Source organism: Saccopteryx leptura, chromosome 5 (genome assembly GCF_036850995.1).
Source record: "Saccopteryx leptura isolate mSacLep1 chromosome 5, mSacLep1_pri_phased_curated, whole genome shotgun sequence".
Classification (NCBI taxonomy): domain Eukaryota; kingdom Metazoa; phylum Chordata; class Mammalia; order Chiroptera; family Emballonuridae; genus Saccopteryx; species Saccopteryx leptura.
The window spans coordinates 200,632,509-200,657,379 of record NC_089507.1 but is presented as its reverse complement, the minus strand read 5'-3'; the positions used below and the strand labels follow the sequence as shown (position 1 = coordinate 200,657,379).

Sequence of the window (24,871 nt, the reverse complement as noted above, 5' to 3'; positions counted from 1 at the left end):
AATGTCTGTCCTGGGCAGGACATAAAAGGTGCTCAATGAGAAAGATGGCCCCATTTGATTAGTGATGTCTGAAGGGCACAGGCAGGATGGTAGCACCTGAGATACCCACGATCATACAGCCGGTAAGTGGCAGTACCAGGGTTCAAATCCAGTCCTGAGACAGCCCAAAGCCTGCAGCCTGCTATCTGTATCTCTTCAGCTTGCCAAGATTTTAAGCTCCTTGAGGATTATGGCTCTCATATTTCTTACAGCTTCCTTATCACTGATTAAAGTCCTATGGCACATAGCAGATTCCAAAAACATGCATTGCTCTTATAATAAGATAGCAAAATGTGTGTGTCAAGACTTACTTTGTGCATATGAAAATGTCAGTTCCATGAAGGCAGACATTTCTGCCCATTTTGTTCACCAGTGCCTCCCTGACACCTATAACAGTGCCTGGCACATAGTAGGTCCTTGATAAATACTTGTTAAATGAATGACTGAATGAAGAGCCAAGTGCCTCATGAGCAATCACGTGCCTCCTGTGACCTCCCTAACACGTGCACCCTCATAACCTCCACTCAGCAAGTCCCATAAACCTATACCCATTTTACAGATGGGTAATCTACTACGGCTCAGAGAATTTGACTTCCTTCTCGGCGGTCTCACAGAAAATGGACAGCCAGGACTTAAATGCAGTCTAGCCAATGCTGAACCGCATGCTCATAGCCAGTAAACCTCTTAACATTAAGATCGTGGAACAGTTGGTTTTCAGAGCGGGACTCACCTGCAGATGGGAATAGCAGGCACGAGCTGCTTGGGCCAAGTGGGCGGCATCAGCAAGATGGACTCGGGCGCGGAGTTGCGCCTCTCCTCCTGTTCGCAGGGCCCCAGGAACTCCATCGCAGGGTAGATGTGGCGGGGCAGGCCGGCCTTGGACGGGGCGGCGGACACCGGCGACGGGTCGGGGCTGTTCTTCCACATCTTGGTGGGGATCCCACAGGGCGAGTCTGCGGCGAGGCTGTTCAGGGCATCCATGAGGACGGCAGAGCCGGCCGTGGGGGGGTACCCAGCGGGGGCGCCGTCGTCCGGGGGCTGCGGCGAGGGGCTGCGAGAGTGCTGGGGTGAGGCTCCGGGCAGCGGGGCAACCAAGGCCCCGGCACAAGAATGCCTCCGCTTGGCACCAGGAGACGAGGAGCGCGAGGCCGGACGGGGCACTGGCGAGTGGCGGCCCAGGCAGCTGTCCTCAGCGAGGCTGGTTCGAGGTGACATTATTGGCGAGGTTCTGGGGGAATAATGAGCAGGGATGTTTTGAAACTGGGGACACAGGTCGTCGGGCCCGCCGTTATTGGGCGAGACGCAGGGCGAGGTGTAGGGGGAGAAGGTGTCGGAAATGAAGCTGGCAGAGGAGCCGCTGCTAGCGGGGCTCAAGCAAAGCGGCTCGCGGTAGCCCTCGAAGCCGGGCACGGGCAGGGTGAACCGCGGGCTGGCGGCCACCGCCAGGGATGCCTGCTCCCCCAGGAGGCCAGTGTCTCTCACGCGGAGGGGCCCCCCTGCCTGCATCAGTTCGTGGGATGGAGTGATCTCGATCCGAGGGCTCAGGCCCGAGGCCCCCGCTGGCTTGGCCGGGCTGAGAAAGTTCTGGGGCCCTACCCTATCCGGCTCTCCGAATCGGCCCAGGGGCTCGCCAGAGAGACTGGGGAGTGGGCTGTATGGCTTGAGGCCATAGTCCAGGACATCATCAGGGTATGCAAGTCCGGAGTGTGGGCTGGCGACCTTATGTGCATTCGGTTCTTCTGGAAAGAGAAGGGGGGAGGAAGGGGTCTTTTTAAGCCTCTAAAACAGAACTCCCAATGCAGAGCAATCACAGGCTGGGTTTCTCTCCTGCTATTTTTGTTGTTGCTGCTGCTGCTGCTGCTGTTTGTTTTTTAAATCCCCACCATGCCAAACCCCAAGCTGGAACCTCCTTCCCTCACCAGAAGGAAAGGGAGGCCGCATCATCCCAGATTCCTTGAAGGGCGAGATCAAAGCCCAAAGGTTTTAGGGCAGGTGCATTAGCCTGAGGCCTGGATGAGCAGCCCTGCTAAAGTCTTCCAAACCTTTGTCTCAATGGGGCCCTTAGAAGAAATACATTTGATTTCACAACCTAATTCACTTCACCATTTTCACTCCCAACTAAGACAAAGGCTTTGCAAAACAGTACTTACCCTGCTACATGTGATACCCTCATCCTCCCTCCTTTTTGAGGTTACTTTGTTTAAATGCTGCTCAAGCCTGACCTGTGGTGGCGCAGTGGATGAAGCGTCGACCTGGAAATCCTAAGGTCGCCGGTTCGAAACCCTGGGCTTGACTGGTCAAGGCACATATGGGAGTTGATGCTTCCAGCTCCTCCCCCCCCTTCTCTCTCTCTCTCTCTCTCTCTCTCTCTCTCTCCTTTCTAAAATGAATAAATTTAAAAAAATAAAAAAATAAAAAAATAAAAAAATAAATGCTGCTCACAACCCATTTGAAGGATTTCTTGTCCCACCAGGGGATCATGACCCACAGTTTGAGAAACCCAGACCTAGGCCCACCTCTTTATTCTACGTCTGACATAGATACAGGATGCAGAGGGAGGCTACAAAGGCCTGGAGCTCATGGAGTTCTGGGATCAAACCCCAAATGTTCATGCCCGAGTGTAAGAAGTAGTTTAATTCAGAACCAGGACTCCTGACTCATGCCATTTCACCAGTTAGAAAACTGAGGCCCTGGGAAGGGAAGAGATTCACTCTAAGACACAGAATTAGCAGGATTAAAAGCCCTGCAGACAAACCACTTACCCCCAAGGCAAGGCCCTGGTTATAGAGTCTCCCAAATTATCAAAACCAGTAGATAGAGAATGGCCTAATTGTTTCTAATTAATAGTGACCACCTAGCCCAGGCTACTATTGTCACCTTGAAAGGACCCAGGGCTGGAGAGTGAAATGAGGGAGGGAACTAGCTATCCATTCCAGCCACCCCTCCTCACTCCTCCTTCAACGTCCCCAGCTCAACAGAGGCCCCTCCGCTCTCTGTCGTCACTTGATTCAGCCTTGACTCCTCTCTTTCATACCTTTATGTCCAACCCATCAGTAAATCGTGACTGCTCTGCTGTTAATTATAAACCAAAATTCATGTGTCGTCCCTTCTCCCTTACAATCACCCTGGTCCAAGCCACCATCCTCTCCCATCTGGACCAGAGTGGTTACCTCTTCCCTAGCCTGCCCACCTCTACCTCTGCCCATACGGTCTGTTCTCTACACAGCAGTCTTTTGAAACATACATTGGTGAAATCCACTTTAAAGGCTTCCCCTGACACTCTAGATGTGATCTAAAGTCCTTAACACATTTGTCCCCATGGCCTCAGCCTGTCTTGCTCCTCCCACCCAACTTTCCCTACTTTTTCCCCAGCCTGACTCAGCAACAACAGCCTGGATGACACCTTTGCTTTTCTTCAAGCAGAGTCTGCCCCGAATTCTTGAGTGCATTTTTCCCTCTGCCTGGAAACCCTCCCCGCAAGATCTTTACTTGGCTGCTTCCCTTAAGTCCTTCACGCGTCTGCTTAGTCAACAACACCTCCTTGGGTTGGCCCATCAAAAAGACCATTTTCACCCCCACCTCAGAGTCTTTCTCTACCTTTTCCCTGTCATCTTTTCTCCATTGACACCTGTTACCAGCTCACATCATATCAGATAGTTATTATGTTTGGGGAATTCCACCCCACTAGACCGGAGTCAGGCAAACTACAGCCCCTGAGCCAAATCCAGCCCACAGATTGTGTTTATAAATAAAGTTTTATTGGAATACAGCACAGCCATGCCTACTTATTTATATATGGTCTATGGCTTGCTTCTGCACTACAAAAGCAGAGTTGGTAGCTGCAACAGAGACCATATGACCCACAAAGCCTAAAATATCTACTATCTGGCCCTTTATAGAAGTCTGTGACCCCGTACCAGAACTTTACTCCACCAGGGTTGGAACCACGTTTACCACTCCACATTATTTGCCAAGCACCTAGCACAGGCACTTGTAGGCTGTCCATAAATGTTTGCTGAATGACTAAGCAAATAAGTAAATGAAAGAGTCATGTCCAAGGACCTGTCAGACATAAATAGGACCTCTTCCTAAAGTTATGTGACTGGCCCGTTTTGGGGGGGTAGGTTGGTTGCACAGGTGATCCTCAATCTCCTTGGTGCCTTTTCTGGGCCATCCTGGAGTACATGCTGTCTGGTTTAGCTGAACTGATCATATAGGATCCAGATGATGCCCCCACCCCAGGTGAGAGCCCAGAAATGGCTTCCCAAAACTCTTGGGTAAAATTAAACAACCTCAACGAGGCCAGCCTGGTGGAGCTTTACCTGGCCCTCTACCCTCACCTCTCTCTGGACTCCAGCCAAACTGGTATCTTTCTGTTCATACCGTTTCCCCAAAAATAAGACATCCCCCCCAAAATAAGACCTAGTGCAATTTTTTTCAAGCTTAGAAATATAAGGCTTCCCCTGAAAATAAAACCTAGTGTGTCTTTACGAGTAAAAATTAATATAAGACACTGTCTTATTTTGGGGGAAACAGGGTAGATTGTGGTACATAGAAATAGCATCACAAGAAATTTTTGATGGAATTCAGAGTTTGGGTGGTTATGCTGTTTGTGATGACATGACTACAGTATATTAATAAATGTTGATTTTTTGTTGTTGTTGTTGTTCAACAATAAATGTGAATTCTTGTTCATGGAAAAATAAGACATCTCTTGAAAATAAGACCTAGCGTGTCTTTAGGAGCAAAAAATTAATATAAGACACTGTCTTATTTTTGGGGAAACAGGGCAGAAGCACCAAGCTCCTTTCTGCCTCAGGACCTTTGCACTTACTGTCCCCTCTACCTCAACTGCTCCTCCCCCACCCATACCCAGGCCCCTTCACTACATAACTGAAGTCATTCATTTCTTCCAGGTAATGTATCTCACACTTGGGAAGGCTTCCTGACCTCCTTGACTAGATCAGACCCCATTCGTACTTCCCTGCTCTGTTCCATTTATTTCTGACAATTTCAGTTCAGTAATTCTGGGGTTACCTGTTTATTGTCAGCCTCCTCCCCAACCTCCAGCCCTACCCCCACCAATCAGTCAATTCCATGAGGACTCTCTCCCTCCCCACAGTATTCCTGGCAGATGGACAGAGCCTGCCACAAAGCAAGCCCTCAAAAACTATTTATTGAGTAGGTGAAAAAGTAAATAAAAAGCAAATTGAAAAAGTCTATGAGAAATATTCAAACTACAGCTCAAAGATGTTAATATCTAAACCAAAAGGTAGAAAGATATAACCTCAAAGATGGTAATTTGGTAATATCTCTGAAAACCCCAAACACACACATCTTTGGAAACAAGCAATGTCACTTTTAGACATTTATCCTGCTGATAAAGTCTCCTATGTGCAAAATGAAGTGTGCCTAACACGAGTTAGTGCTGTAATCCCAAAAGACGGTCAAATGGGGATGGGTTCAAGTCGATTCGCTCATAGAGCAGGATACAACACAGCTGCAGAAGGGGATGAAAAGTTCTATCTGCATGAAGATGAAACGGCCACAGGATATAGTGCTAAAAGAGAAAAGCAAAATGCATCCAGTATGCATGCATGAGTGCACGCACTCACACAAAATGCTGCTGGAAGTAGAGGAAACAGTGACTTCCTCTGGGGAGGGAACCTTATGAGGGGGCAGTGGTCCGGCAGAAAAGTGACTCTGATGTCTGTACTGCCTTCAGAAAAGAAAACATAGTTCACAAACAAACAGGTTTTTATTTTATTTTAAAGGTGGTGATGACATAACCACCCAGGTAATGATACCCTGGTTTGGGAAACAGTAAATTAAGAGCTAGTCTTCCTCTGCCACTAACTAGCTGTGTGACTTTGGAGAAGTCCCCCACTCAACTAACTGTAAGTCTCCACCTTCTCATCAAGGCGTTGATTTGGAGCAGTCTCCTTGGTCGCTTCTGGCTGTGAAACTCTCTGATTTTTCTAGCTAGAATCTGTAGGGTCTTGAGGTCTTGTGACACTGCAGGTCAATAGAAACCTGTACCTGCACACGCGAGCGCGCGCACACACACACACACACACACACACACACACACACAGACACACACAGACACACATGCCTTCCTGGCAGGTGACAGAGCACAGACTTTGAATCTACCAAGAGATTAAAGCCAAATCCACAACAGCATTCTGATCACCCACTACCCTGCGAACCAGCGAAACAAAACACAAAAAAGGTCTCCTAGCAAAAATTCTAGCCTTATCAGAAAAGCTGCATTGCCTCTTATCAGAAACACCCTGCCAGGGCTGACGTGAAGTCACAGAAGGCAGCCCGGCGAACGCACACCACTCCCACTCCCTGGCTGCGGTCAGAAAGGAAAGGCAGCTTTGCTGAGCAAAAGCACCGAAAGCGTTTACACGGGTTTTAATGAATCCAAGCACCAGAGTTTCTTTCTCTTTTCGTTTCCTTCCCCAAGAGTTTGAAAGTTGAACAGCAAGCAGGAAAAATGAAGGTAGTTTACAACCACTGACTTTTCAGTCCCTTGGATGCTTGACAGTAAGTCTCACAGACAGATGGCTCATCGCTAAAGCATTTAAGTAGCTAGGGTCCTTCGCTGTTCCAACTTACACAGCCGCCTGCCTTGCAGACAGCTCTCCTCAGTCCCCATGGTGCGCACACAGCACTGGGTGAAGTTCATTTCATCTCAGAATCACCACGTTTTCCCAGAAAAGTGGCCCAAAATTTTGCTTTTCTGGCACTTGCATGATCTTTGCTATAGCTATAATGTACCACCGGTAAATATTATTTACTTAATATTGCTATTTAAATCCACTCACATACTACTTTATTGTTGTTGTTTCTTTTTTGGTTAAAGGGGAAACTTTATACCATGACCACAAATGGAAAATCAGTGTCACCTCCATAAATAGAAGGTAGGGTAAAAATACAATAAAAATAAAAGTTCCTAAATTCAAGCGAGACGCTATGGCCAGCCAAAGGCTTTGAGCCTGAGGCCCGCTTCTTCCCCCTTCGATGCTCGGTTTCTATTGAGGTATAACTTACACATACAGATTTAGAGGGTAGAGTTCGATGAGCTTTGCCAAATGTTATACAGCCTTGTAACCATCCCAACAATCAAGATGTAGGACATTTCCGCCACCCCAGAACACCCACCATTCTTTAAAGCTGGAGCTGGTAGGAGGGAATGGCAAGTATTCAAGAGAAAAGCACTGAAGACACAGGAGCACTCAACTGAGTCTCGGAGTCCAAGGAGGAGATGGCTCTCATTACACACAAGGTCCTCAACAGTAGACCACATGAAACCATCTCACCTGCCAGGGGAGGTCCCTGGCCCGCACTGGAGACATCAGTATTCAAAGAGGAAGAAAGTAGAAGCAGTGATGGGCAGTTCAAAGGTTACTGCTCTAGGTCCTCTGTGCCTCCACGCCTTTGTACCTGCTATTCCCCTTGCCCAGAACTCCCTTCCATACCTCCTCTCCTCACTTAGCCTAGCAAGTCACTCTTTGTCCATCAAAAGTCCACTTCGGCCACCTCCACCTGAAGGCCCTCTCTGATTTTCCAGGTTGGATCAATCAGCAATTCTTTTGTGTTCCTAGAATCTAGAGAGCCATCTTAATTCTGGTGAAATCTATGGATTATAGATTTATTTGTCTATCTCCCCACTGGATTGAGCTTTTTGAAGGTACATAGGGATTAATAATGATGATGATGATGATGATTTTTTTAAAAGTAGCTAACACCGCCTGATCAGGCGGTGGCGCAGTGGATACAGTGTGAGATTGGGATGCAGAAGACCCAGGTTCGAGACCCTGAGGTCGCCAGCTTGAGCATGGGCTCATCTGGCTTGAGCATAAAGCTCACCAGCTTGGACCCAAGGTCGCTGGCTTGAGCAAAGGGTTGCTCGGTCTGCTGAAGGCCCGCGGTCAAGCAACATATGAGAAAGCAGTCAATGAACAACTAAGGTGTCGCAATGAAAAACTGATGATGCTTCTCATCTCTCTCCATTCCTATCTGGCTGTCCCTATCTATCCCTCTCTCTGACTCTCTCTCTGTCCCTGTAAAAAATAAAATAAAAGTAACCGTTGGCTCAGTGGTAGAGCGTCGGCCTGGCATGTAGAAGTCCTGGGTTTGATTCCCAGCCAGGGCACACCGGAGAAATGCCCATCTGCTTCTCCACCCTTCCCCCTCTCTTTTCTCCTTATCTCTCTCTTCCCTTCCTGCAGCCAAGTCTCCATTGGAGCAAAGTTGGCCCAGGGCACTGAGAATGGCTCCATAGCCTCCACCTCAGGTGCTAGAATGGCTCCAGTTGCAATGGAGCAATGCCACAGATGGGCAGAACATCACCTCCTGGTGGGCATGCTGGGTAGGTCCCAGTCAGGCACATGTAGGAGTTTGTCTCTCTGCCTCCCCACTTCTCACTTCAGAAAAATAAAAAATAAATAAAAATAAAAAGCAGCTAACATTTTGAGGACTTAAGTGCCAGACACTGTTGTAAACACATTCATGTAGTGAATTATTAAATTCTCACAACAGTCTATGAGGTAAGCACGGTTTATTCCCCTTTTACAGATGAGGACACAGGCATAGAGAGGTGAATTAACTTGCCTGAAGTCCCACAGCTTAAACCTAGGCAGATCTGAGAGCATCCTCAACCATCAGGCCAGGGATTCTCAGCCCCAGAACTCTTGACATTTGGAACCAGACAATTTCTTAGTTGTGGAAGCTGGAGAATGTTTAGAAGCAGTAGCACCGCCATCCCCTTCCCAGTTGTGACAACCAAAAAAAGAAAAAACAACTCTAGGCATTGCCAAATGTCTCCTGCGTGGCAGAATGGCCCCCAGCTGAGGCCCACGGCTCTGGGCCTTACACCCCGGCACCTCATCAGGGCTGCACGCCACAGAGGCCCACCCTGTTGGAAGCATCAACCTCGTGAGTCATGCCTTCAGACCTGGAATGATTCAGAACTGAGACGTGTGCTCACTGTCAGCCCCAGCAGGTAACTCGTTTCTGTGGCAGGCATCTGGAAGTCCCAGTGACCATCACCCTCCCTTTCATCAGGTTGCCAGGTGCTCACCCAACATCTAGGCCCTGTGAAGGTTTGAGGAGACCTCTGGCCAACCCTCCGAAACTGCAGGACAGGACGGCTGGGCAGGCCACTGCTGCCCCATCTCAGCAAGGCGTCTACACTGAGACCCAGGTCCCGGTCAACACACAGTGTTAGGGGACTCCAGCTCTACCATCTCACCACCCAGCTCTGTAACCTGGGGGACCTCTGAGTCCTCACATATAACAAGGTGATAGGTTCGGTGACAATACCAACCTGACAGTTCACCTGATCCACATAAAGCCCTGAGACACACTGAATAAGCACTCAATAAATGGAGCCTATTGGTATATTATTATTACGGAAAGAACAATCTTTCGTGTTAAAATTCTACCCTTTCTCTGCTCTCTTTGCTTTATTTTACAACCTGACAGTGCGACACACACTAGCCTCCAGTGCCTTTAAAAGCATTTTTTAAAAGGGAAGAAATTTTTATAAAAATAAAAGGGGTTCATCAACACTTTGGGAATTCTTTTCAGCACAGATTCTGCTAGCCTTCAAAAAACTGTGGTGGCACAGTGGATAGAGTGTCTGACTGGGACATGGAGGACCCAGGTTCGAAACCCAGAGGTCGCTGGCTTGAGCACGGGCTCACCAGCTTGAGTGCAGGGTCACTGGCTTGAGCCCAAAGGTTCGCTGGCTTTGAGCCCAAGGTCACTGGCTTGAGCAAGGGGTCACTCGCTCTGTTGTAGCCCCCGAGTCAAGGCACATATGAGAACACAGTCAATGAACAACTAAGGAGCTGCAACGAAGAACTGATGCTTCTTATCTCTCTCCTTTCCTGTCTGTCTGTCCCTATATGTCCCTCTCTCAGACTCTTTCTGTCTCTGCAAAAAAAAATAGAGGGGGGGGGGGAGAGAGAGTAAAGAATAAATGCTTCCAACATCACCTCCATTCCATGCTTTGTACTCTTTTTTCCTGGGCTACCAGGGAGCTGGTCAACTAAATCTTACTAAAGTGTTAATGACCCAGTGAGCTACTTGCAATAACAAAACTGGTAATAGCTAACACATCCATACCATTTACTTCATACCAAGAACCACAGTATGTATTTAACATGTTTGTCTCACAAGAACTCTATGAAGCAGGTGATAATGGTTTTCTCATTTTACAAGTGGGAAAAATGAGGATCAGAGAAGGTGACTCATTTATCCAAGGTCACACAGCTTCTGAGACTGAGCTAGTATTCAATCTCAAACAGCTGGTTCTTCTCTAACCCCCAAAACCATTACTCTACCTTGCTTCTCCTGAAAGGGGCTATTTCCCTGATGATTACACCTTAACTCCAACACAGAGAAATGAGGTACCCCAGGAATAGAAACTGCTCTGGGGGCCCTATCAGAAGGAAGTTGCCCCAACAACTAAAGACACTGATTCCTTTCTTCTGGAATAGTCACAAACCCTCTGTTTGCCCTGCGATTGAGTCAATGGTTATTTTAAAAATTACTCAGTTGCCTGGCCAGGAAGATCAGTTGGTTAGAACATCATCCAATATGCCAAGGTTGTGGGTTCAATCCCCAGTCAGGGCACATACAGGAAGCAATCAATGAATTCATAAATATGTAAAACACCAAATTGATGTTTTTCTCTCTCAAGTCAATAAATAAATAAAAATTTTTAAATAAAAATTTTTTTAAAATAATGAAAATCACACTTGGGCCACATGGTGGTCTCTGCCAGCACCTGTCCTCCGGGGAAGCCTCCTGCGGCCTGTCGCTCATCCTCAGGGACACACAGCCAAGTCTGAGGCTGCCATTCAGTGCCAACAACCAGCCAACACATCGCTTTTGAAAAAAAGGAACAGCAAGAGAACGTCTTCTCCGCCGGGAACTACAGGCGAGTGGAATTTTCAGGAAGCAGAACAGAATGACCAAAATAGAAACCCAGCTAGGGAACCAATCTGCGGTGTCTGTACTTTGGGGGAGGGGGCAACGTGACCTGGTGCTCTCAGGCTTAAAGGGTGTGAAGGAGAAGAACAGACTAGCACAGCAGGGCCCCAGAGCTGCGGTCCATCCTGTTCTGAGGTGAGGAACCCATGGCTGGGTGAGCTCACACCCCAAGGTGGTGCGAGTCCCAGGCCCCGGATTTGAGACATCACAGTCTGTTGCCATGGCAACATCGAGGCTACCCCAACCTGGAGATGCACATGTGCGGCTAGAAGAAAGAGGAGACGATGGAGAAAAGGGATCCTGCCTCTTGCCACCCTGACAATGGTTCTCTTAACTTCCTGCACATTTTGGGCTGCAAGGAGTTGTTGTCAAAAGGAGCAGGAAGATGGATGGATTTCTCGTCGGGCGGCATGTACCACCTATTGGAAAACTTCTTTGAAAAGCTACAGATTGCCGTCAAATGAGTAATAAATTCAGTGCTTAGCAAACATTCCAAAGAGACCCCATGTACACATGCAGAACAGTGATTGGGTTCCCATTCAACGAACCGTGTGTGTATTCATGACGATGGAGAATCAGATTGTCACTCCCGTCATTCAGAGATGACACATAGAGATGCAGGGCCCGAAAGGTGAGAAATTCCATCCAGATAAATCAGAAGGGGGAGGGAGGCGCTTACTCTCCCGTCCCATGACGGGGAACCACAGGAAAAAGCCACCTTGAATGCTCTGCTCTTTGCTGACCTTGTCCCTCATAAGACAGCTGTCTGCCTTCACCAGACAGGGCAGAAAGGAGAGCTTGGTCCTGCTTCCTAGGCAGTCTGCCATGAGGCCAGGCGCCCAGCACACAGGACCCGGGACACTTTGCAAGCAACGAGCCTTACAGACTGGCTGCTGGCATCGCTGCCTGCAAAAACACATTCACCTACCCACTGACACGTATCCCTTCTGCAGAGTAGAGAAGTGCTTGGAATCTGCCACCTGCATGGCTCAAGGTCAGCTTTTGGATGGGGGCGGCAGTGCCCAGGCATCTGGCAGATGCCAGGTCTCATCTTCAACCTCAAACTGGGATGAAAAGAACCACCTCGGCTGGTTTCAAGTCCTTCTGTGGGGCCCTCCTGCCTTCAAGAAGTTCAGAGACCTTTTTATTTCTCTTCATTCAAATAGCTGGCCCTGGCCGGTTGGCTCAGCGGTAGAGCGTCGGCCTGGCGTGCGGGGGACCTGGGTTCGATTCCCGGCCAGGGCACATAGGAGAAGTGCCCATTTGCTTCTCCACCCCCGCCCCCTCCTTCCTCTCTGTCTCTCTCTTCCCCTCCCACAGCCAAGGCTCCATTGGAGCAAAAGATGGCCCGGGCGCTGGGGATGGCTCCTTGGCCTCTGCCCCAGGCGCTAGAGTGGCTCTAGTCGCGGCAGGGCGACGCCCCGGATGGGCAGAGCATCGCCCCCTGGTGGGCAGAGTGTCGCCCCTGGTGGGCGTGCCGGGTGGATCCCGGTCGGGCGCATGCGGGAGTCTGTCTGACTGTCTCTCCCCGTTTCCAGCTTCAGAAAAATACAAAACAAAACAAAACAAAACAAAAAAAACAAATAGCTGATGCTCACTGTGCCACAAGCTTCCATATGTACTGTCTCCCTCTCTGAAGCTTAGTACCAGCCCGGGAGGCAGGTACTGTCGACTCCTCCATTACAGATAGGGAAACTGAGGACTGGGGTGCAGGGAGTCACCCAAAGTCACAAAACAATCAGGGGCAGGGCTGGGATTCAGATTGAGACATTACTCCAATGCAGCACACTGCATAAATAGGAAATGTACATCTGGTGTCTTTTTACACCTCGGTGTACCCGTGTGTCCACAATGCAAGACACAGAACATCTCCGCCCTGCCAGAGGCTCCTTGGTGGCCCCACCCTGCCAGCAACCCTCACCCAGGGGGACCCACTAGCCTGACCCGATTCACCATAGACTGGGGTTTGCCTGTTCTTGATTGTCAGAGAAGTGAACTCAAACAGGATGCACATGTCACGTCCCTCACCCAACATTATGTCTGAGATTCATCCATGTTGTACGCAGCCGCGGTTTCCTTTTTAACGCCGGGTAGCATTCCATTGCATGGATGCACCATAATTTATTTACCCAAGAAGACAGCCATTTGAGATGAAACGTGTGACTCAGAGAGGTCCGCTTCTAACAGAAGACAGTCCCCCCACACTTGGCAGGCTGTGCATGCCAGCCAGCAGGACGCGGGCGGCTTCCTCACCAAAAGGAGAAGGAAATATCTGGTCAGAAAAATTAACCAGAAATAGACCAGATAATCCTCTCTCAGACTGAGCTGGCCCTGGCTCACCCCATAACTCCCTCAAAGGCCAGCACGAAAGGACATGGGTGGGGGGGGGGGACAGTCACCTTCCCTTTCCATCCTCAGCAAAGACCCCTCACCTCTAGGCCAGCACCTCAAACAGCCTCACCCCTCCTGAGTCCCACAACCCCTGGCGTGTCCTGGAGAGCCGATTTCTACCTTGCTCTCAGCCAATCTGAAACCCAAATGGAAACTTCCCCTTGAAGACAGCAGGGCCCCTGCAACCCTGGCCAGGGGCAGAGATTTAAAATTAATGCCTTATTGACTGACAGGTTCTTTATTTACACTTTTCCCCAGGAGCTTTGATTTCGGTGCCATGTTCCCAGGAGCTGGCACACTTAATCAGCAGCCCCTGCCAACCCTGGCCATTAATGACATTCCGCCTTTCTCCATAGCAACAGAGTGATGTCACCCAGTGCGGATTTCAGACCTGCAGCCCACCTTTTGGGGATCACACAGCTAAACAGCCCCTCTCTGTAGCCTTTACGATAACTTTGGCAGGCTTCGCCAAGTTGTTTTCCCTCTCGCCCCCATTTAACATTCCCCCTTCGGTAGGCATGCCCCAGCAGGATTGTTTGAATAAGAACCTTTATAACTCCTGGGCTTTGTAGGCGACTTTCTTCCCTTCAGAAAGCTCACCCAGGCATGGCTCAATTAAAATTCACATGGGAAGGTCTGGCTTCTAGAAATGCATCTTAGTAACTAAAACAAGCCCTGCTGAGAAAACGCCTTCCCCAAACTCAGATTAGGACGCAGGGAGGGTCCCAAATGCCAACTCAGGAAAAGCAATTTCTCTGCTCTGCTTGTAGCTTGCAGTCTGCTTTTGATATCGTTTTGGTGGGGGTTTTTTTTTGGGGGGGTTGCAGAGTGGGGGGGAAAGCAGTAAAAGTCCAAGGCAAGAGAAACAAAAGGAAAAAATAAACAAATGGACCACATCAAACTAAAACTGTTTTGGCACAGCAAAGGAAACCAGCAACAAAATGAACCCACTGGATGGAACAGTGTATTCAACAACGATACAGCTGATAAGGGGTGGATATCCAAAATTTACAGAGAACTTATAAAACTCAACACCAAAAAAAAACCCCCCAAAAACCCAATCCAATTAAAAAATGGGCAGAAGACTTGAACAGACACTTCTCCAAAGAGGACATACAGATGGCAAACAGACACTTGAAAAGACACTCAACATCACTAATCATCAGAGAAATGCAAATTAAAACCACAATGAGCTATCACCTCACACCTGTCAGAATAGCTATTGTCAATAAATCAACAAACAACAAGTGTTGGCGAGGGCGTAGAGGAAAAGGAACCCTCCGTGCACTCTCGGTGGCAATGCAGACTGGTGCGGCCACTGGAGAAAGCAATATGGCGTTACCTTAAAAAATTAAAAATGGTACTGCTTTATGACCCAGCAATTCCACTTCAGGAAGTATATTCAAAGAAACCTAAAACACTAATTCGAAAGAATATGTGCACCCTTATGTGCATTGCAGCATTATTTACAATAACCAAGATCTGGAAACAGCCCCAGTGTCCGTCAGTAGATAGACAGATTAAAAAAAAGCTGTGGTACATTTACAGAATGGAATACTACTTTGTCATAAAAAAGAAGAAGATCTTACTTCTTGCAACAGCATGGGTGGACCTAGAGAGTATTATGCTAACTGAAACAAGCCAGTCAGAGAAAGACAAGTACCACGTGATTTCACTTATATGTGGAATCTAATGAACAAAATAAACTAGCAAACAAAATAGAAACAGACTCATAGTTACAGAGGACAGACCGACAGCTGTCAGAAGGGAGAGGTTATTGGAATGCCGGGTGAAAAGGGGGAAGGGATTAAGAAAAAGAAAAAAAATTTAAAAAAAAACCAAAACGCATAGACACAGACAACAGAATGGTGATTATCAAAGAGAAAGGGGGTGGGGGAGGAAGAAGGGGTGAAGGGGAGAGAAAAGGTGATGGAAGGAGACTTGACTTGGGGTGGTGGACACACAATGCCATACACAGGTGGTGTGTTATAGAACTGTACACCTGAAAACTATATAGTTTCATTAACCAATGTCACCCCAATAATTTCAATAAAAATTTAAAAATAAAAACATAAAAAAGTCCAGGGTACAGGGCTTTAGATCTAAATACTGGTTTAGAGGAAACGCAAGGGACAAAGGAACCTGTTAGAAAGACACCACGAGGATGCCGCTAGCAAAATCCAGAAGGTGGGAAACCACACAGGAAAAATGACCTTTTTCTTCAACGAACAATTGGCGAGAAAACAGACGGCTAGGGACTGCTCCAGAGAGAGAGAGCCAGCATGGCCATGTCCACCAGATAATACAGCGCGAGGGTCGCGTCTGGGCCTTGGTGCAGACAAGTCAACCACGAAACGGGCGCTGGGAGCCAGGCAGGGAACGTGAATCCCGGATGTTTGAAATGAAGTGACTTCTCCTTTTTCAGGTTTGATCATGCTATTTGATTTTTCTCCAGAGTCCTTATCTTTGAGAGCTACAAACTAACCTATTAATAAAATAGGATGCCATCTGGAATGTGATTTAGAGCCACTGGGGCTAGGGACGCGGAGCTGATCGGCCTTATGTTGGTCATTGTTGAAGCCGGGTGCTGGGAACATGGGAGTTAATTACACCGTTATGTCTACCTTCCCATATGTGGGGGAAAGTTCCTCCTGAGAGTTCAGGGGAGAATCAAAGGCCATTCCTCTTGCTTTGGGGGAACCCGCGTTGGGCTCTGCTCCAGGGAGGGAAGCAGACAGCAGCCCCTGACCCAGCTCAGGAAGAGCCCAGGGTCAAGACTCTCCTTCTTCCCTGAGCTCAGTTTGGGAACAATCAGCAAAAAAAAAAAGAAAGAAAGAAAAAATACCAAACCTCGCAGCAGCCCGGGGAAAGCCAAGTTTGGCCGGAGCTCTGCGGAACCCGTGGCTGTTTCCTGTGCTGGGGAGGGAGGAAGGAGGAAGTCCCTTTGTGGGGGGAAGCCACAAGGCGTCCATCACGCGGCACTTTCCAGGGCCGCATCGCCCTGGCTCAAGGGGTCCGTCCCAGGGGGACAGGGCAGGACACCTAGGGAGGTCCTGCCTTCCCAAGAGAGGCAGCCACAGGGGCACCTCCCAGCCCTGGAGTCTGGACAGCCAGGAAAGCTTCAGCAGCCAGCCCAGTTCTGGGACTGAGACAGCGGCCAATGAGTTTTTAAAGTCAGAACCGAACGTGCGGAAGTTAGAAAACTTGCTGCAGCACCAACTCAAGCACAGCGGCCAGTGGCTCCCCTTCAGGGGCTGCGGGCCTCCTCCTTCTGGACCGTTTCCTATTAAGGCTCAGGGCTCATCAAAGGCTGCGGCAGAGACTCTCCCCTCCAAGGAGGCAATGCCCTCGGGAAATCAGGAGAGCTAGAAGATTGCTCCGAGCCCATCACCACTGCCACCCACCATCCACATAGCCTGGCTGCTGGCGCTTTAATCACAGCGCCTCATGGAAGTGTCCCATCAGCCCTAGGAGGGGAGCACCACCACCAGCACCCCCACTTCACAATGAGAAAGCACAGCCCAGAGAATCAAAATCACGTGCCCTTAGATATACTGGCATTCTGCAACTTTTCATCCATTTATTTGGCAATTATTTATTGCATGTTTGCTAAGGCCGAGTACTTTTGTTTGGTCAAGGTCATGTAGATAGAGGGCACTAAGTCAAAATTTCAAGCCAGTATTTTCTGATTTCCAACCTGATGCACTGATTTCCTGAGCAGATAGCCTCCTGAGTTTAGGGGAACATATACCCCAGGAGGCATGCAATAACAACCCACTGGGATGTAGAAAGAAATACAGAAATAGCAGAACTCCCATTTATATCCTGTCCTTTACCACTTTTATTTTTGCTGCATGTTTTGTAAAGAGTATAATCCTGTTAGGAGAGCAGTAAACATACCATTATATAAGTATCAAATGTGAGAGTGAATGCACCCCATGCTACTGTACTTGGGCTCCATCAAAGCTGGAGTTGGGGCCCTGGCCAGTTGGCCCACTGGTAGAGCGTCAGCCCAGCATGTGGAAGTCCTGGGTTCGATTTTCTGCCAGGGCACACAGAAGTGCCCATCTGCTTCTCCACCCTTCCCCCTCTCCTTTCTCTCTATCTCTCTCTTCCCCTCCTGCAGACAGGGCTCCATTGGAGCAAAGTTGGCCCGGGCACTGAGGATGGCTCCATGGCCTCTGCCTCAGGTGCTAGAATGGCTCCAGTTGCAGGGGAGCAATGCCCCAGATGGGCCGAGCATTGCCCCCTGGTGGGCGTGCCAGGTGGATCCTGGTTGGGCGCATGCAGGAGTCCATCTGCCTCCCCCCCCTGCTTCTCATTTCAGAAAAATACAAAAAGGCTGGAGTTGGTAACATTCCAGCTAAGCTGCAGTGCTGAGGTTGGGGAACTGAGGACCCCAAATGCCCAGGTTCAAGGCCTGCTCTGACACTTATGGCTGCATGACCCTCAGCAAAATTAACTGACCACCCCTACTTCATTGGTCTGGGTGCAGCTGGAAGGTGCAAATACCTCGCCAGGACTAAGAGCCATTGGCACCAATGCTGTATTTTCCAAATTTATTTAACCCCCACACCTTATAGGACTAGAAAGCCTTGGGAAGCAACCTAGATAACAATGCTTTAAGGTTTGAAGGGCCTCCACTCCTGATCCAAATCTAAGGGCACTTCAAGAACAGAGGGCTCTTAATGTGGAAGCCAGGGTGACATGTGTTCAGTAGTGAAGAATGCTTAAGGCACCTTTCTCCCCATTTCCTTGGTCCCCCTGAAAATTCTGTACCTCCCTGCACCATTCCAGCAGCACCTGGAGACACTATTTGTACAAGCAGGCTTATTAAGTAAGGCCTGTCCTTAACTTGACACAGACAACCGTCGCTGAATGTCACATGTTAGCGAACCTGCTTGCTTAGCGTAGAACTCTATTTTTAGTAAGCACCCCCCCAAAAAAAAACCATGATACTATATCCTAGCACCTCGCCTGTCCTGTTTGTTTATCAGGCTGTGTCTCATAGAGGCCTGGGGCCAGGCGAGGGCAGGACCACAGCTAATTCATCTCTATACCCCCACGGGGCCTGGCACAAAACAAGCATTCAGGGAGTGTTTGCCGAGAGAATGAGGTTTTAATTGTCCCCTCTGAGTGGTTGAGAACAGGTGTTCCTGAGTTGAAGTGCAAGTGACATCAGGGAATGAGCTCTGTAGCAGGACTGTGACCCTCCCTGAAAATGGTATCAAAGGCAGTGGAGCACAGAGGGAAAGCGGAGGGGAGGGGTGGGATGTGCTCGCGCGTGGTATGTGCACACGTGTATGGGCACACAGTATCTGCGCCTTTCATCAGCCTTTTAAAGGGCTGTGACCCAAAAAGTTTAAGGATCAGCAGATAGACTCTACAAGTCTGGTTTTCCTTTTCTGAAAGGGCAGAGTTGGCAACACATACACTAGCTTACCAGGAATCAAAGGAGGGTTTCACCAGACCCACTGAGGCAGACCAGAAGAGAGCACTCTTAAAATGTCAGTCCCCCAATACAGCCCAGAGGACATCTGGCCCATCTGGAGGTGACTAAGGATTCCTATCCATTTCTCCCAATTTATTACAGTTAGGATAAGTAAGAATTCATTGAATTCACAAGCACACACAGGAACTGAATTTCTGTTCTGTCTGACAGCCAGCACACCTGTAAGGTGCAGTCAGCAGCCTTGGTCAGGACTCCCACAGCCCTGTCCCCATTCATTCTATTATGATGTACTTAAGCCATCTCCTTCAGTAGAAAAAAAAAAGTAGAAATCTACCTTGTATGTCTATAGGCAAATAAATTTGAAAATCTTGACAGATTAAATGGATAATCTCTTTAAAAGATAGAGTTTACCAAAACTGACTCCAGTAGAAATAGAAAGTGTACACAGACCACTTCCCATAGACACAATAGAGAAAATGATCATGGAACCACCCCATATAAAGACACCAGATCAAGATGGCTTCACAGGGGAATTCTATCACAACTTTAGAAACTGGATAGTCCCAACAATATATTTTTCTTGAGCATAGAAAATAAAAGACAGTGAAATCTAATAGCATACCAAAAGGACATTACAGACAAGTATCACCCATGAATACTGCTGAAAGAAATCTTAAAATGTTATCAGACTAAAGTGGGTCCTGCCACCATAAGAAAATAATACAGAGACCAAGTGAAGTTTATACCAGAAATGTTTCAATATTGGGAAATCTATTAATATAAGTCAATACATGAATAGATCTAAGAAGAATAAAACCATATTTTCCCATAGATGCTAAAAAGTCTATGATGTAATTCAACTCCCATTCCTAATCAAAACCCTCAAGAAAATAGGAATGAATGGATACTTCCTTGACATAATAAAACACATACACCTCAATCCTCAAGCCAACACTAGAGATACTCCTGCTGGGGTCAGAAACAAGGAAGGATACCTATCATTTCCATGGCTATGAGCATGCTACTGGAGATACCAGTCAATGCAATCAGAGAAGATAAAACAATTACAGGCTCTAGCTCAGTGAGGGCAGGGGCCAGGTCTTATTCTCTATTATAGCCCCAGGATGTAACACAACAGTTGCTCAGTAGTTAGTTGGATGAGTAAATAAATAATGGCTCACATTAATTGAGCACCTCTATTAACAAAATCAAGGATTTAACAAAATGCTAGTAGCAAATCACTGTTAATTGATTTAAATAGATTAACCCATTCAAGGCAAAAAAAAAAAACCTTATGAGGTATTATTACTTTAGCTGTTTGATTGATGAGCAAACAGAGGTCCGGAGAGGTTAAATGACTTACCCAAGATCAGTGTTAATAAATGTCTTAAACTCCAGCCTGGCCATGATACCTTACAAATCATTTTGCATGTGTCTCCCATCTAGTGAGAGGATGAGGGACCCTCCAGAATGCAGGGGGTGGGGCAGGTCTGCCAGGCTCGTAGTTCAGTTCTGCCATCTTCCAGCTTGGCTTCTTGGAAAGATTCCTTCCTCTCTATGTTCTAGTGTCCTCCTCTGTAAAATGATGGTGTGACAATTGGGCCTACCTGCTAGGGTTGGAGGAGTTATTACATAAGCTGATAACCGTCTGCTACTTGATCAAGTTCCATAAAAAAGGCACAACTTCCCCCAAATTCCCTAAGTACCTTCACCAATTTATGACAACATCCGTCCCATTGGTTTTTACCAACCTCGTGCCCAGAGTTAAGAGCAACATCTCACACACACCACCATTATATCATCATCTGGGACAAAGCCCAATAGCAAGATAAAGGCCAGTGTTGGACCTCAGAGAGTTCCACAATGCAGAAGCAGAGAGGGGACCCCTATTAATATCTGGGTGAGTCAGGGATGGGCCCACATCTGGAGCAGCTCACTTTAGCCTCTCAAAGCTTATGATGTCCCTTCTGAGCCATGACATCTCTGTGCTGCCTGTTTCACAATGAGGAGTCACTCTTTTACACATTTCAGAGCGTAATTCCCCATCTTTCAAGCTGGGTGGCATGTAGTAACTTCTTTCCAAAGAGCACAGTTCAGAAAAGAGTAAGTAGACAGTGGAGAAACCTGACAAACGCTACCGTGGTCTGGTGGTTAAGGTAACATCAACAACGATAAATCATGTTGACAGTAGGGGCCCTAATTAGGATGTGATGGAAATGGCCACTTTACCTCTGTGTTCTTCCTCCCTAAAACCCACAGCCCCTGTCTAATCATGCAAAAAACATGAGAAAGACCCTAATTGTGGGACAGTCTACAATACACCTAACCACTGCTCCTCAACATTATCAAACTCATAAGAAACAAGGACCGTCTGAATCTGAAGAAAAGATGAACTTCATTTCATAATAATGTATCATTATCGACTCATTAATTATAACAATACTAATTTACACTAAAGTAAGATGTTAATAATATGAGGTGGTGCTGGGTATATGGGAATTCCTTGTATTATCTTTACAACTTTTCTGTAAATCAAAAAACTGTTTCAAAAAATAAAGTTTAGAAATAAACAGATTCCGGGGCCTTCAGTGTGGTCATTGAGACACCCATCTGGCAGCCACTGAACACCACTGCCAAGAAAAACTATAAAAAGCACCTCCCATCAGATTTGGCTTGGAAACTATTTCCCAGGAAATCAGCCCCCTGCCAAAAAAAAAAAAAAAAAAAAAATTAGTGGATTGTGAATCTAGGAGGGGCATACGTATTCGTTCCCTGCAAAACATGACTTTAATCTTAACGAACAGAAAGACCACTGAAGCTAGAGGGATCATCTGCAGATTCTTAATCGTATCTTTTCAAAGCCAAGGATGGCCTCCAGATTGCAACTCGAGAAGACTGGTCTCGCTTGCCGGCTAATTATTTCCATCTCCAGGCAAAATACAGAGCAATTACTAATTACCATCTTCACTTGGTATCCACGTGAAGGGGGAGCCCCAAGGTCAGAGCAAGCCCCTCACCTAAGGTGGCCGGTGAAGATGTACAGAAGAAGGGAAGTTAAAAGTTCTCGTTCACCTGCCTATCGCTCACCTGTGGGAAACAGCAACCCCCCCAGCCCCGCTCCGCACGCCCCCCAGTCTGTGGAAAGGCCACCTACACGAAGCCGCCTGCGCGGCCCCTTCCTGCACTCCACAGGCAGCCCAGCCCCAGCGTGTCTGGAAGTTACCAGCAAGCCCGCCCCTGAGGCTTCAACAAGTATTGGCTGGGCTGGGCTGTCAAAATCAGGAAGCCTGGTTGGGTTTTTTTGTTTTTTTTTCCAAGACAACCTGCTAACCAGAAAAATACAGTGAGGTTGTGTGTGCGGCCTCCTCCTCCTCGTTCTGACGAAGCCTCCTGTTAAACACGTGAAGTGACGAGCCAACCTGGGGATGTCCCCAGCCCCCAGCAGCAGAGGGCACTTGAAGGCACAGACTGACAGGTCCTTTAAGCTGAATCCACAGACCGGGCCGCCCTTCTACCTCCCCCCACCAGCCCCAACATCTATTATGACGGTGGGCTGCAGGCTGCTTGAATGAGCTCAGACTGATCCCTGGGGTGGCTGGCAAAGGCAGCAGCACCACGCAGGGAGGAAATGGGCCGGCCTCCTACCAGCGAAGTCAAACCACACACTCCAGCATCAGACACAGACAACCTCTTCCTTAGTTTCAACACAAAGTCCCCAACAAAGGCCACAAGGTGCCTGCAGGGGCAGAGGGGGGATTAGCTTTCACTGCCCCATAATCAGATTCAGTGGCAACCACTTAGTGCTGCAGCCCCCTCCCACTAACTCCATTATTTGGCTTCCTCACCTCCTCCCTCCAAAGGCAAATCAATCACTTCCATTGCCCTCAGACTACCCCGCAGCAAGCAAGACGCCAGCTGAGCCCCCCGCCACTTTTTGCCACCTCCTCCCTCAGGGAGAAGTCGCAAATAATTGGAAACTGACGCCCTAAGGGGCAAGAGTGAGCCTACCGCCCCCTAAGGGTGGCAGCAGTCTCTGACGCCCCCTGTCCCCCTCTCACCTGGGAAGAGACACCCCCCCTTACCAACCCCCTTAGAAGTGTGACATCTGGAGCAGAGGCGCCCTGTGCCCACTCCCCAGGCCCAAGCCCCAGTCCAGGCTGGAGGGCCAGGCGCGGGGAGCCTCCACCGACCTTCGATGGGATTCAGATAGTCATAGTTGAAGAGGATGGAGAAATCCAACTCGTCCTGGGGGCTGCCCCCAGGCTCGTGGCCCAGGGCATCCCCTCCGTCTGGATCCGGCTGCTGTTCCGGAGCTTCCATGGCGCCGAAGGCAGCAGGAGGGCTGCAGGGCCAGGGGCGAGGGCAAGCTCGGCTTTCTCCTGGCCCTTTGCCGGGGTGGCAAGGTGGCAAGAAGCGGGCGGAAAGGCGGGTAGAGTGGCGGGGTCAGCGTCCCCGTGGGGGCGAACGCAGGGTCCGGGGATGGCGCCCCTGGCTCAGCGGGTCTGGACGCGCCTGGGGAGCTGAGCAGCGGCAGCGGCGCGAGCTTCCTGCTCGGGAGGCACCTGTTGCAGCCCTGGGAGGGGGGAGGCGGGGACAGGGCGGCCGGGCCGGCAGGGGCGGGGCCGCCACCCGGGGGCCGGGGGAGGAAGGGAGGGAGAAGCAGGCAGCCGGGGCTGGCCCCCGCCGGGAGGAAGGAGGCCGCCGGCTTGCTCTGGCCCTGAGCTTAGCCACGCGTGGGACCCCGCACAGCCACGCTAGGGAGCCAGTGCCCCGTCACCCTCCCACGGCGAGTGCCTCTGGCCCTGCCCGAACCAAGATCTAGACAAGAAAGCTGATGCCGCTTGGAGTTTTTGCCCTACGTGACTGGCTGCTCCCTGTCTTCGCCCTCTTTTCTTCTCTGATTGGGTGGACCTGTACCTCCATGTGCCTCTGTGTGCCCACAGCTGTGGCCTGATTTTCACCGGCATGTCCCCAACTCTATTTCCCAGGACCCGGCAAAGAATCACAGATATACCTCTTGGCCACCTATCATGTGCCAGGTGCCAGAGACCCAGCATGAGTGGGACACTGTGGCCTGGAAAAACTCGGGTTCTAGTGAGGAGAGAGAGAAGCATGAGGGACCTAAATAAGGAAACAGAGATCATCTCCCATAAGGTGTCTGGACAGAAATGACCAGGGGTACGGGGTAAAGACTGGGGGCAGGGGAGGCTTCGGTTGCTTTTGTAGTCATGAAGGGCCTCTCTGGGAAGGTGACATTTGGACGAACCTGGTTGATGGGTGGATCTAAAGGAACAGTGTTTTGACCCTAGGAACCAACAGAAAGCAAAAGCCAGCAGGAGCTCAGCGTGTTGCCGGCCGAGCAAGGCAGGCAGTGCGGTCGGGGAGGCAGGTGGGTAACAAGTACTCTTGGTTGCCCATTAAAAACAGATTCCCAGGCCCCCCATTGGAGTAGAGGCTCAAAAAATGTGTGTTTTTAAGCAAGCACCCAAGGTGAATGTTATGAACAAGTACATTTGGGGGAACACTCCATAAAAACTCAGTACCATCCCCTAATAAAACACTTCCAGAGCTCTCGAACCAAGTTAGTTGATCAGAAAACAGACTCACAGAAGTAGGAATGATTAGAATACTGGTCTTCAACTCTTACAGCACGTTAGAATCACCTGAGATGATTTTTTTTTTAAGCCTTTACCCAGGCTTCAGTGCAAACCCAATGAACCAAAACATCAGAGGCATTTAAAAAAATTTTTTTTTATTTATTCATTTTAGAGAGGAGAGAGAGGAGAGAGTATGAGAGAGAGACAGAGAGAGAGAAAGGGGGGAGGAGCAGGAAGCATCAACTCCCGTATGTGCCTTGACCAGACAAGTGCAGGGTTCTGAACCGGCGACCTCAGCGTTCCAGGTCGACGCTTTATCCACTGTGTCACCACAGGTCAGGCCGAGGCTTTTTTTTTTTTTTTTTTTTTTTTTTAATGATCT

The 24,871-nt window shown here is 48.8% G+C and overlaps 1 protein-coding gene across 2 annotated transcripts in view; it reads right to left on the bottom strand.

The window, feature by feature from the left end:
* Positions 1 to 23,441, bottom strand: part of NFATC2 (nuclear factor of activated T cells 2) — a 144,254-nt gene extending 120,813 nt beyond the window's left edge. For both annotated transcript variants that reach the window (XM_066387485.1, XM_066387484.1), the window contains exons 1-2: positions 23,083 to 23,441; positions 770 to 1,778 (exon numbers count right to left, since the gene is read on the bottom strand). In XM_066387485.1, coding sequence (XP_066243582.1) covers positions 770 to 1,778; positions 23,083 to 23,212 — 1,139 coding nt within the window. In that variant the 5' untranslated portion in view covers positions 23,213 to 23,441. The remainder of the gene's footprint in view (positions 1 to 769; positions 1,779 to 23,082) is intronic.
* Positions 23,442 to 24,871: the final 1,430 nt, after the last annotated feature.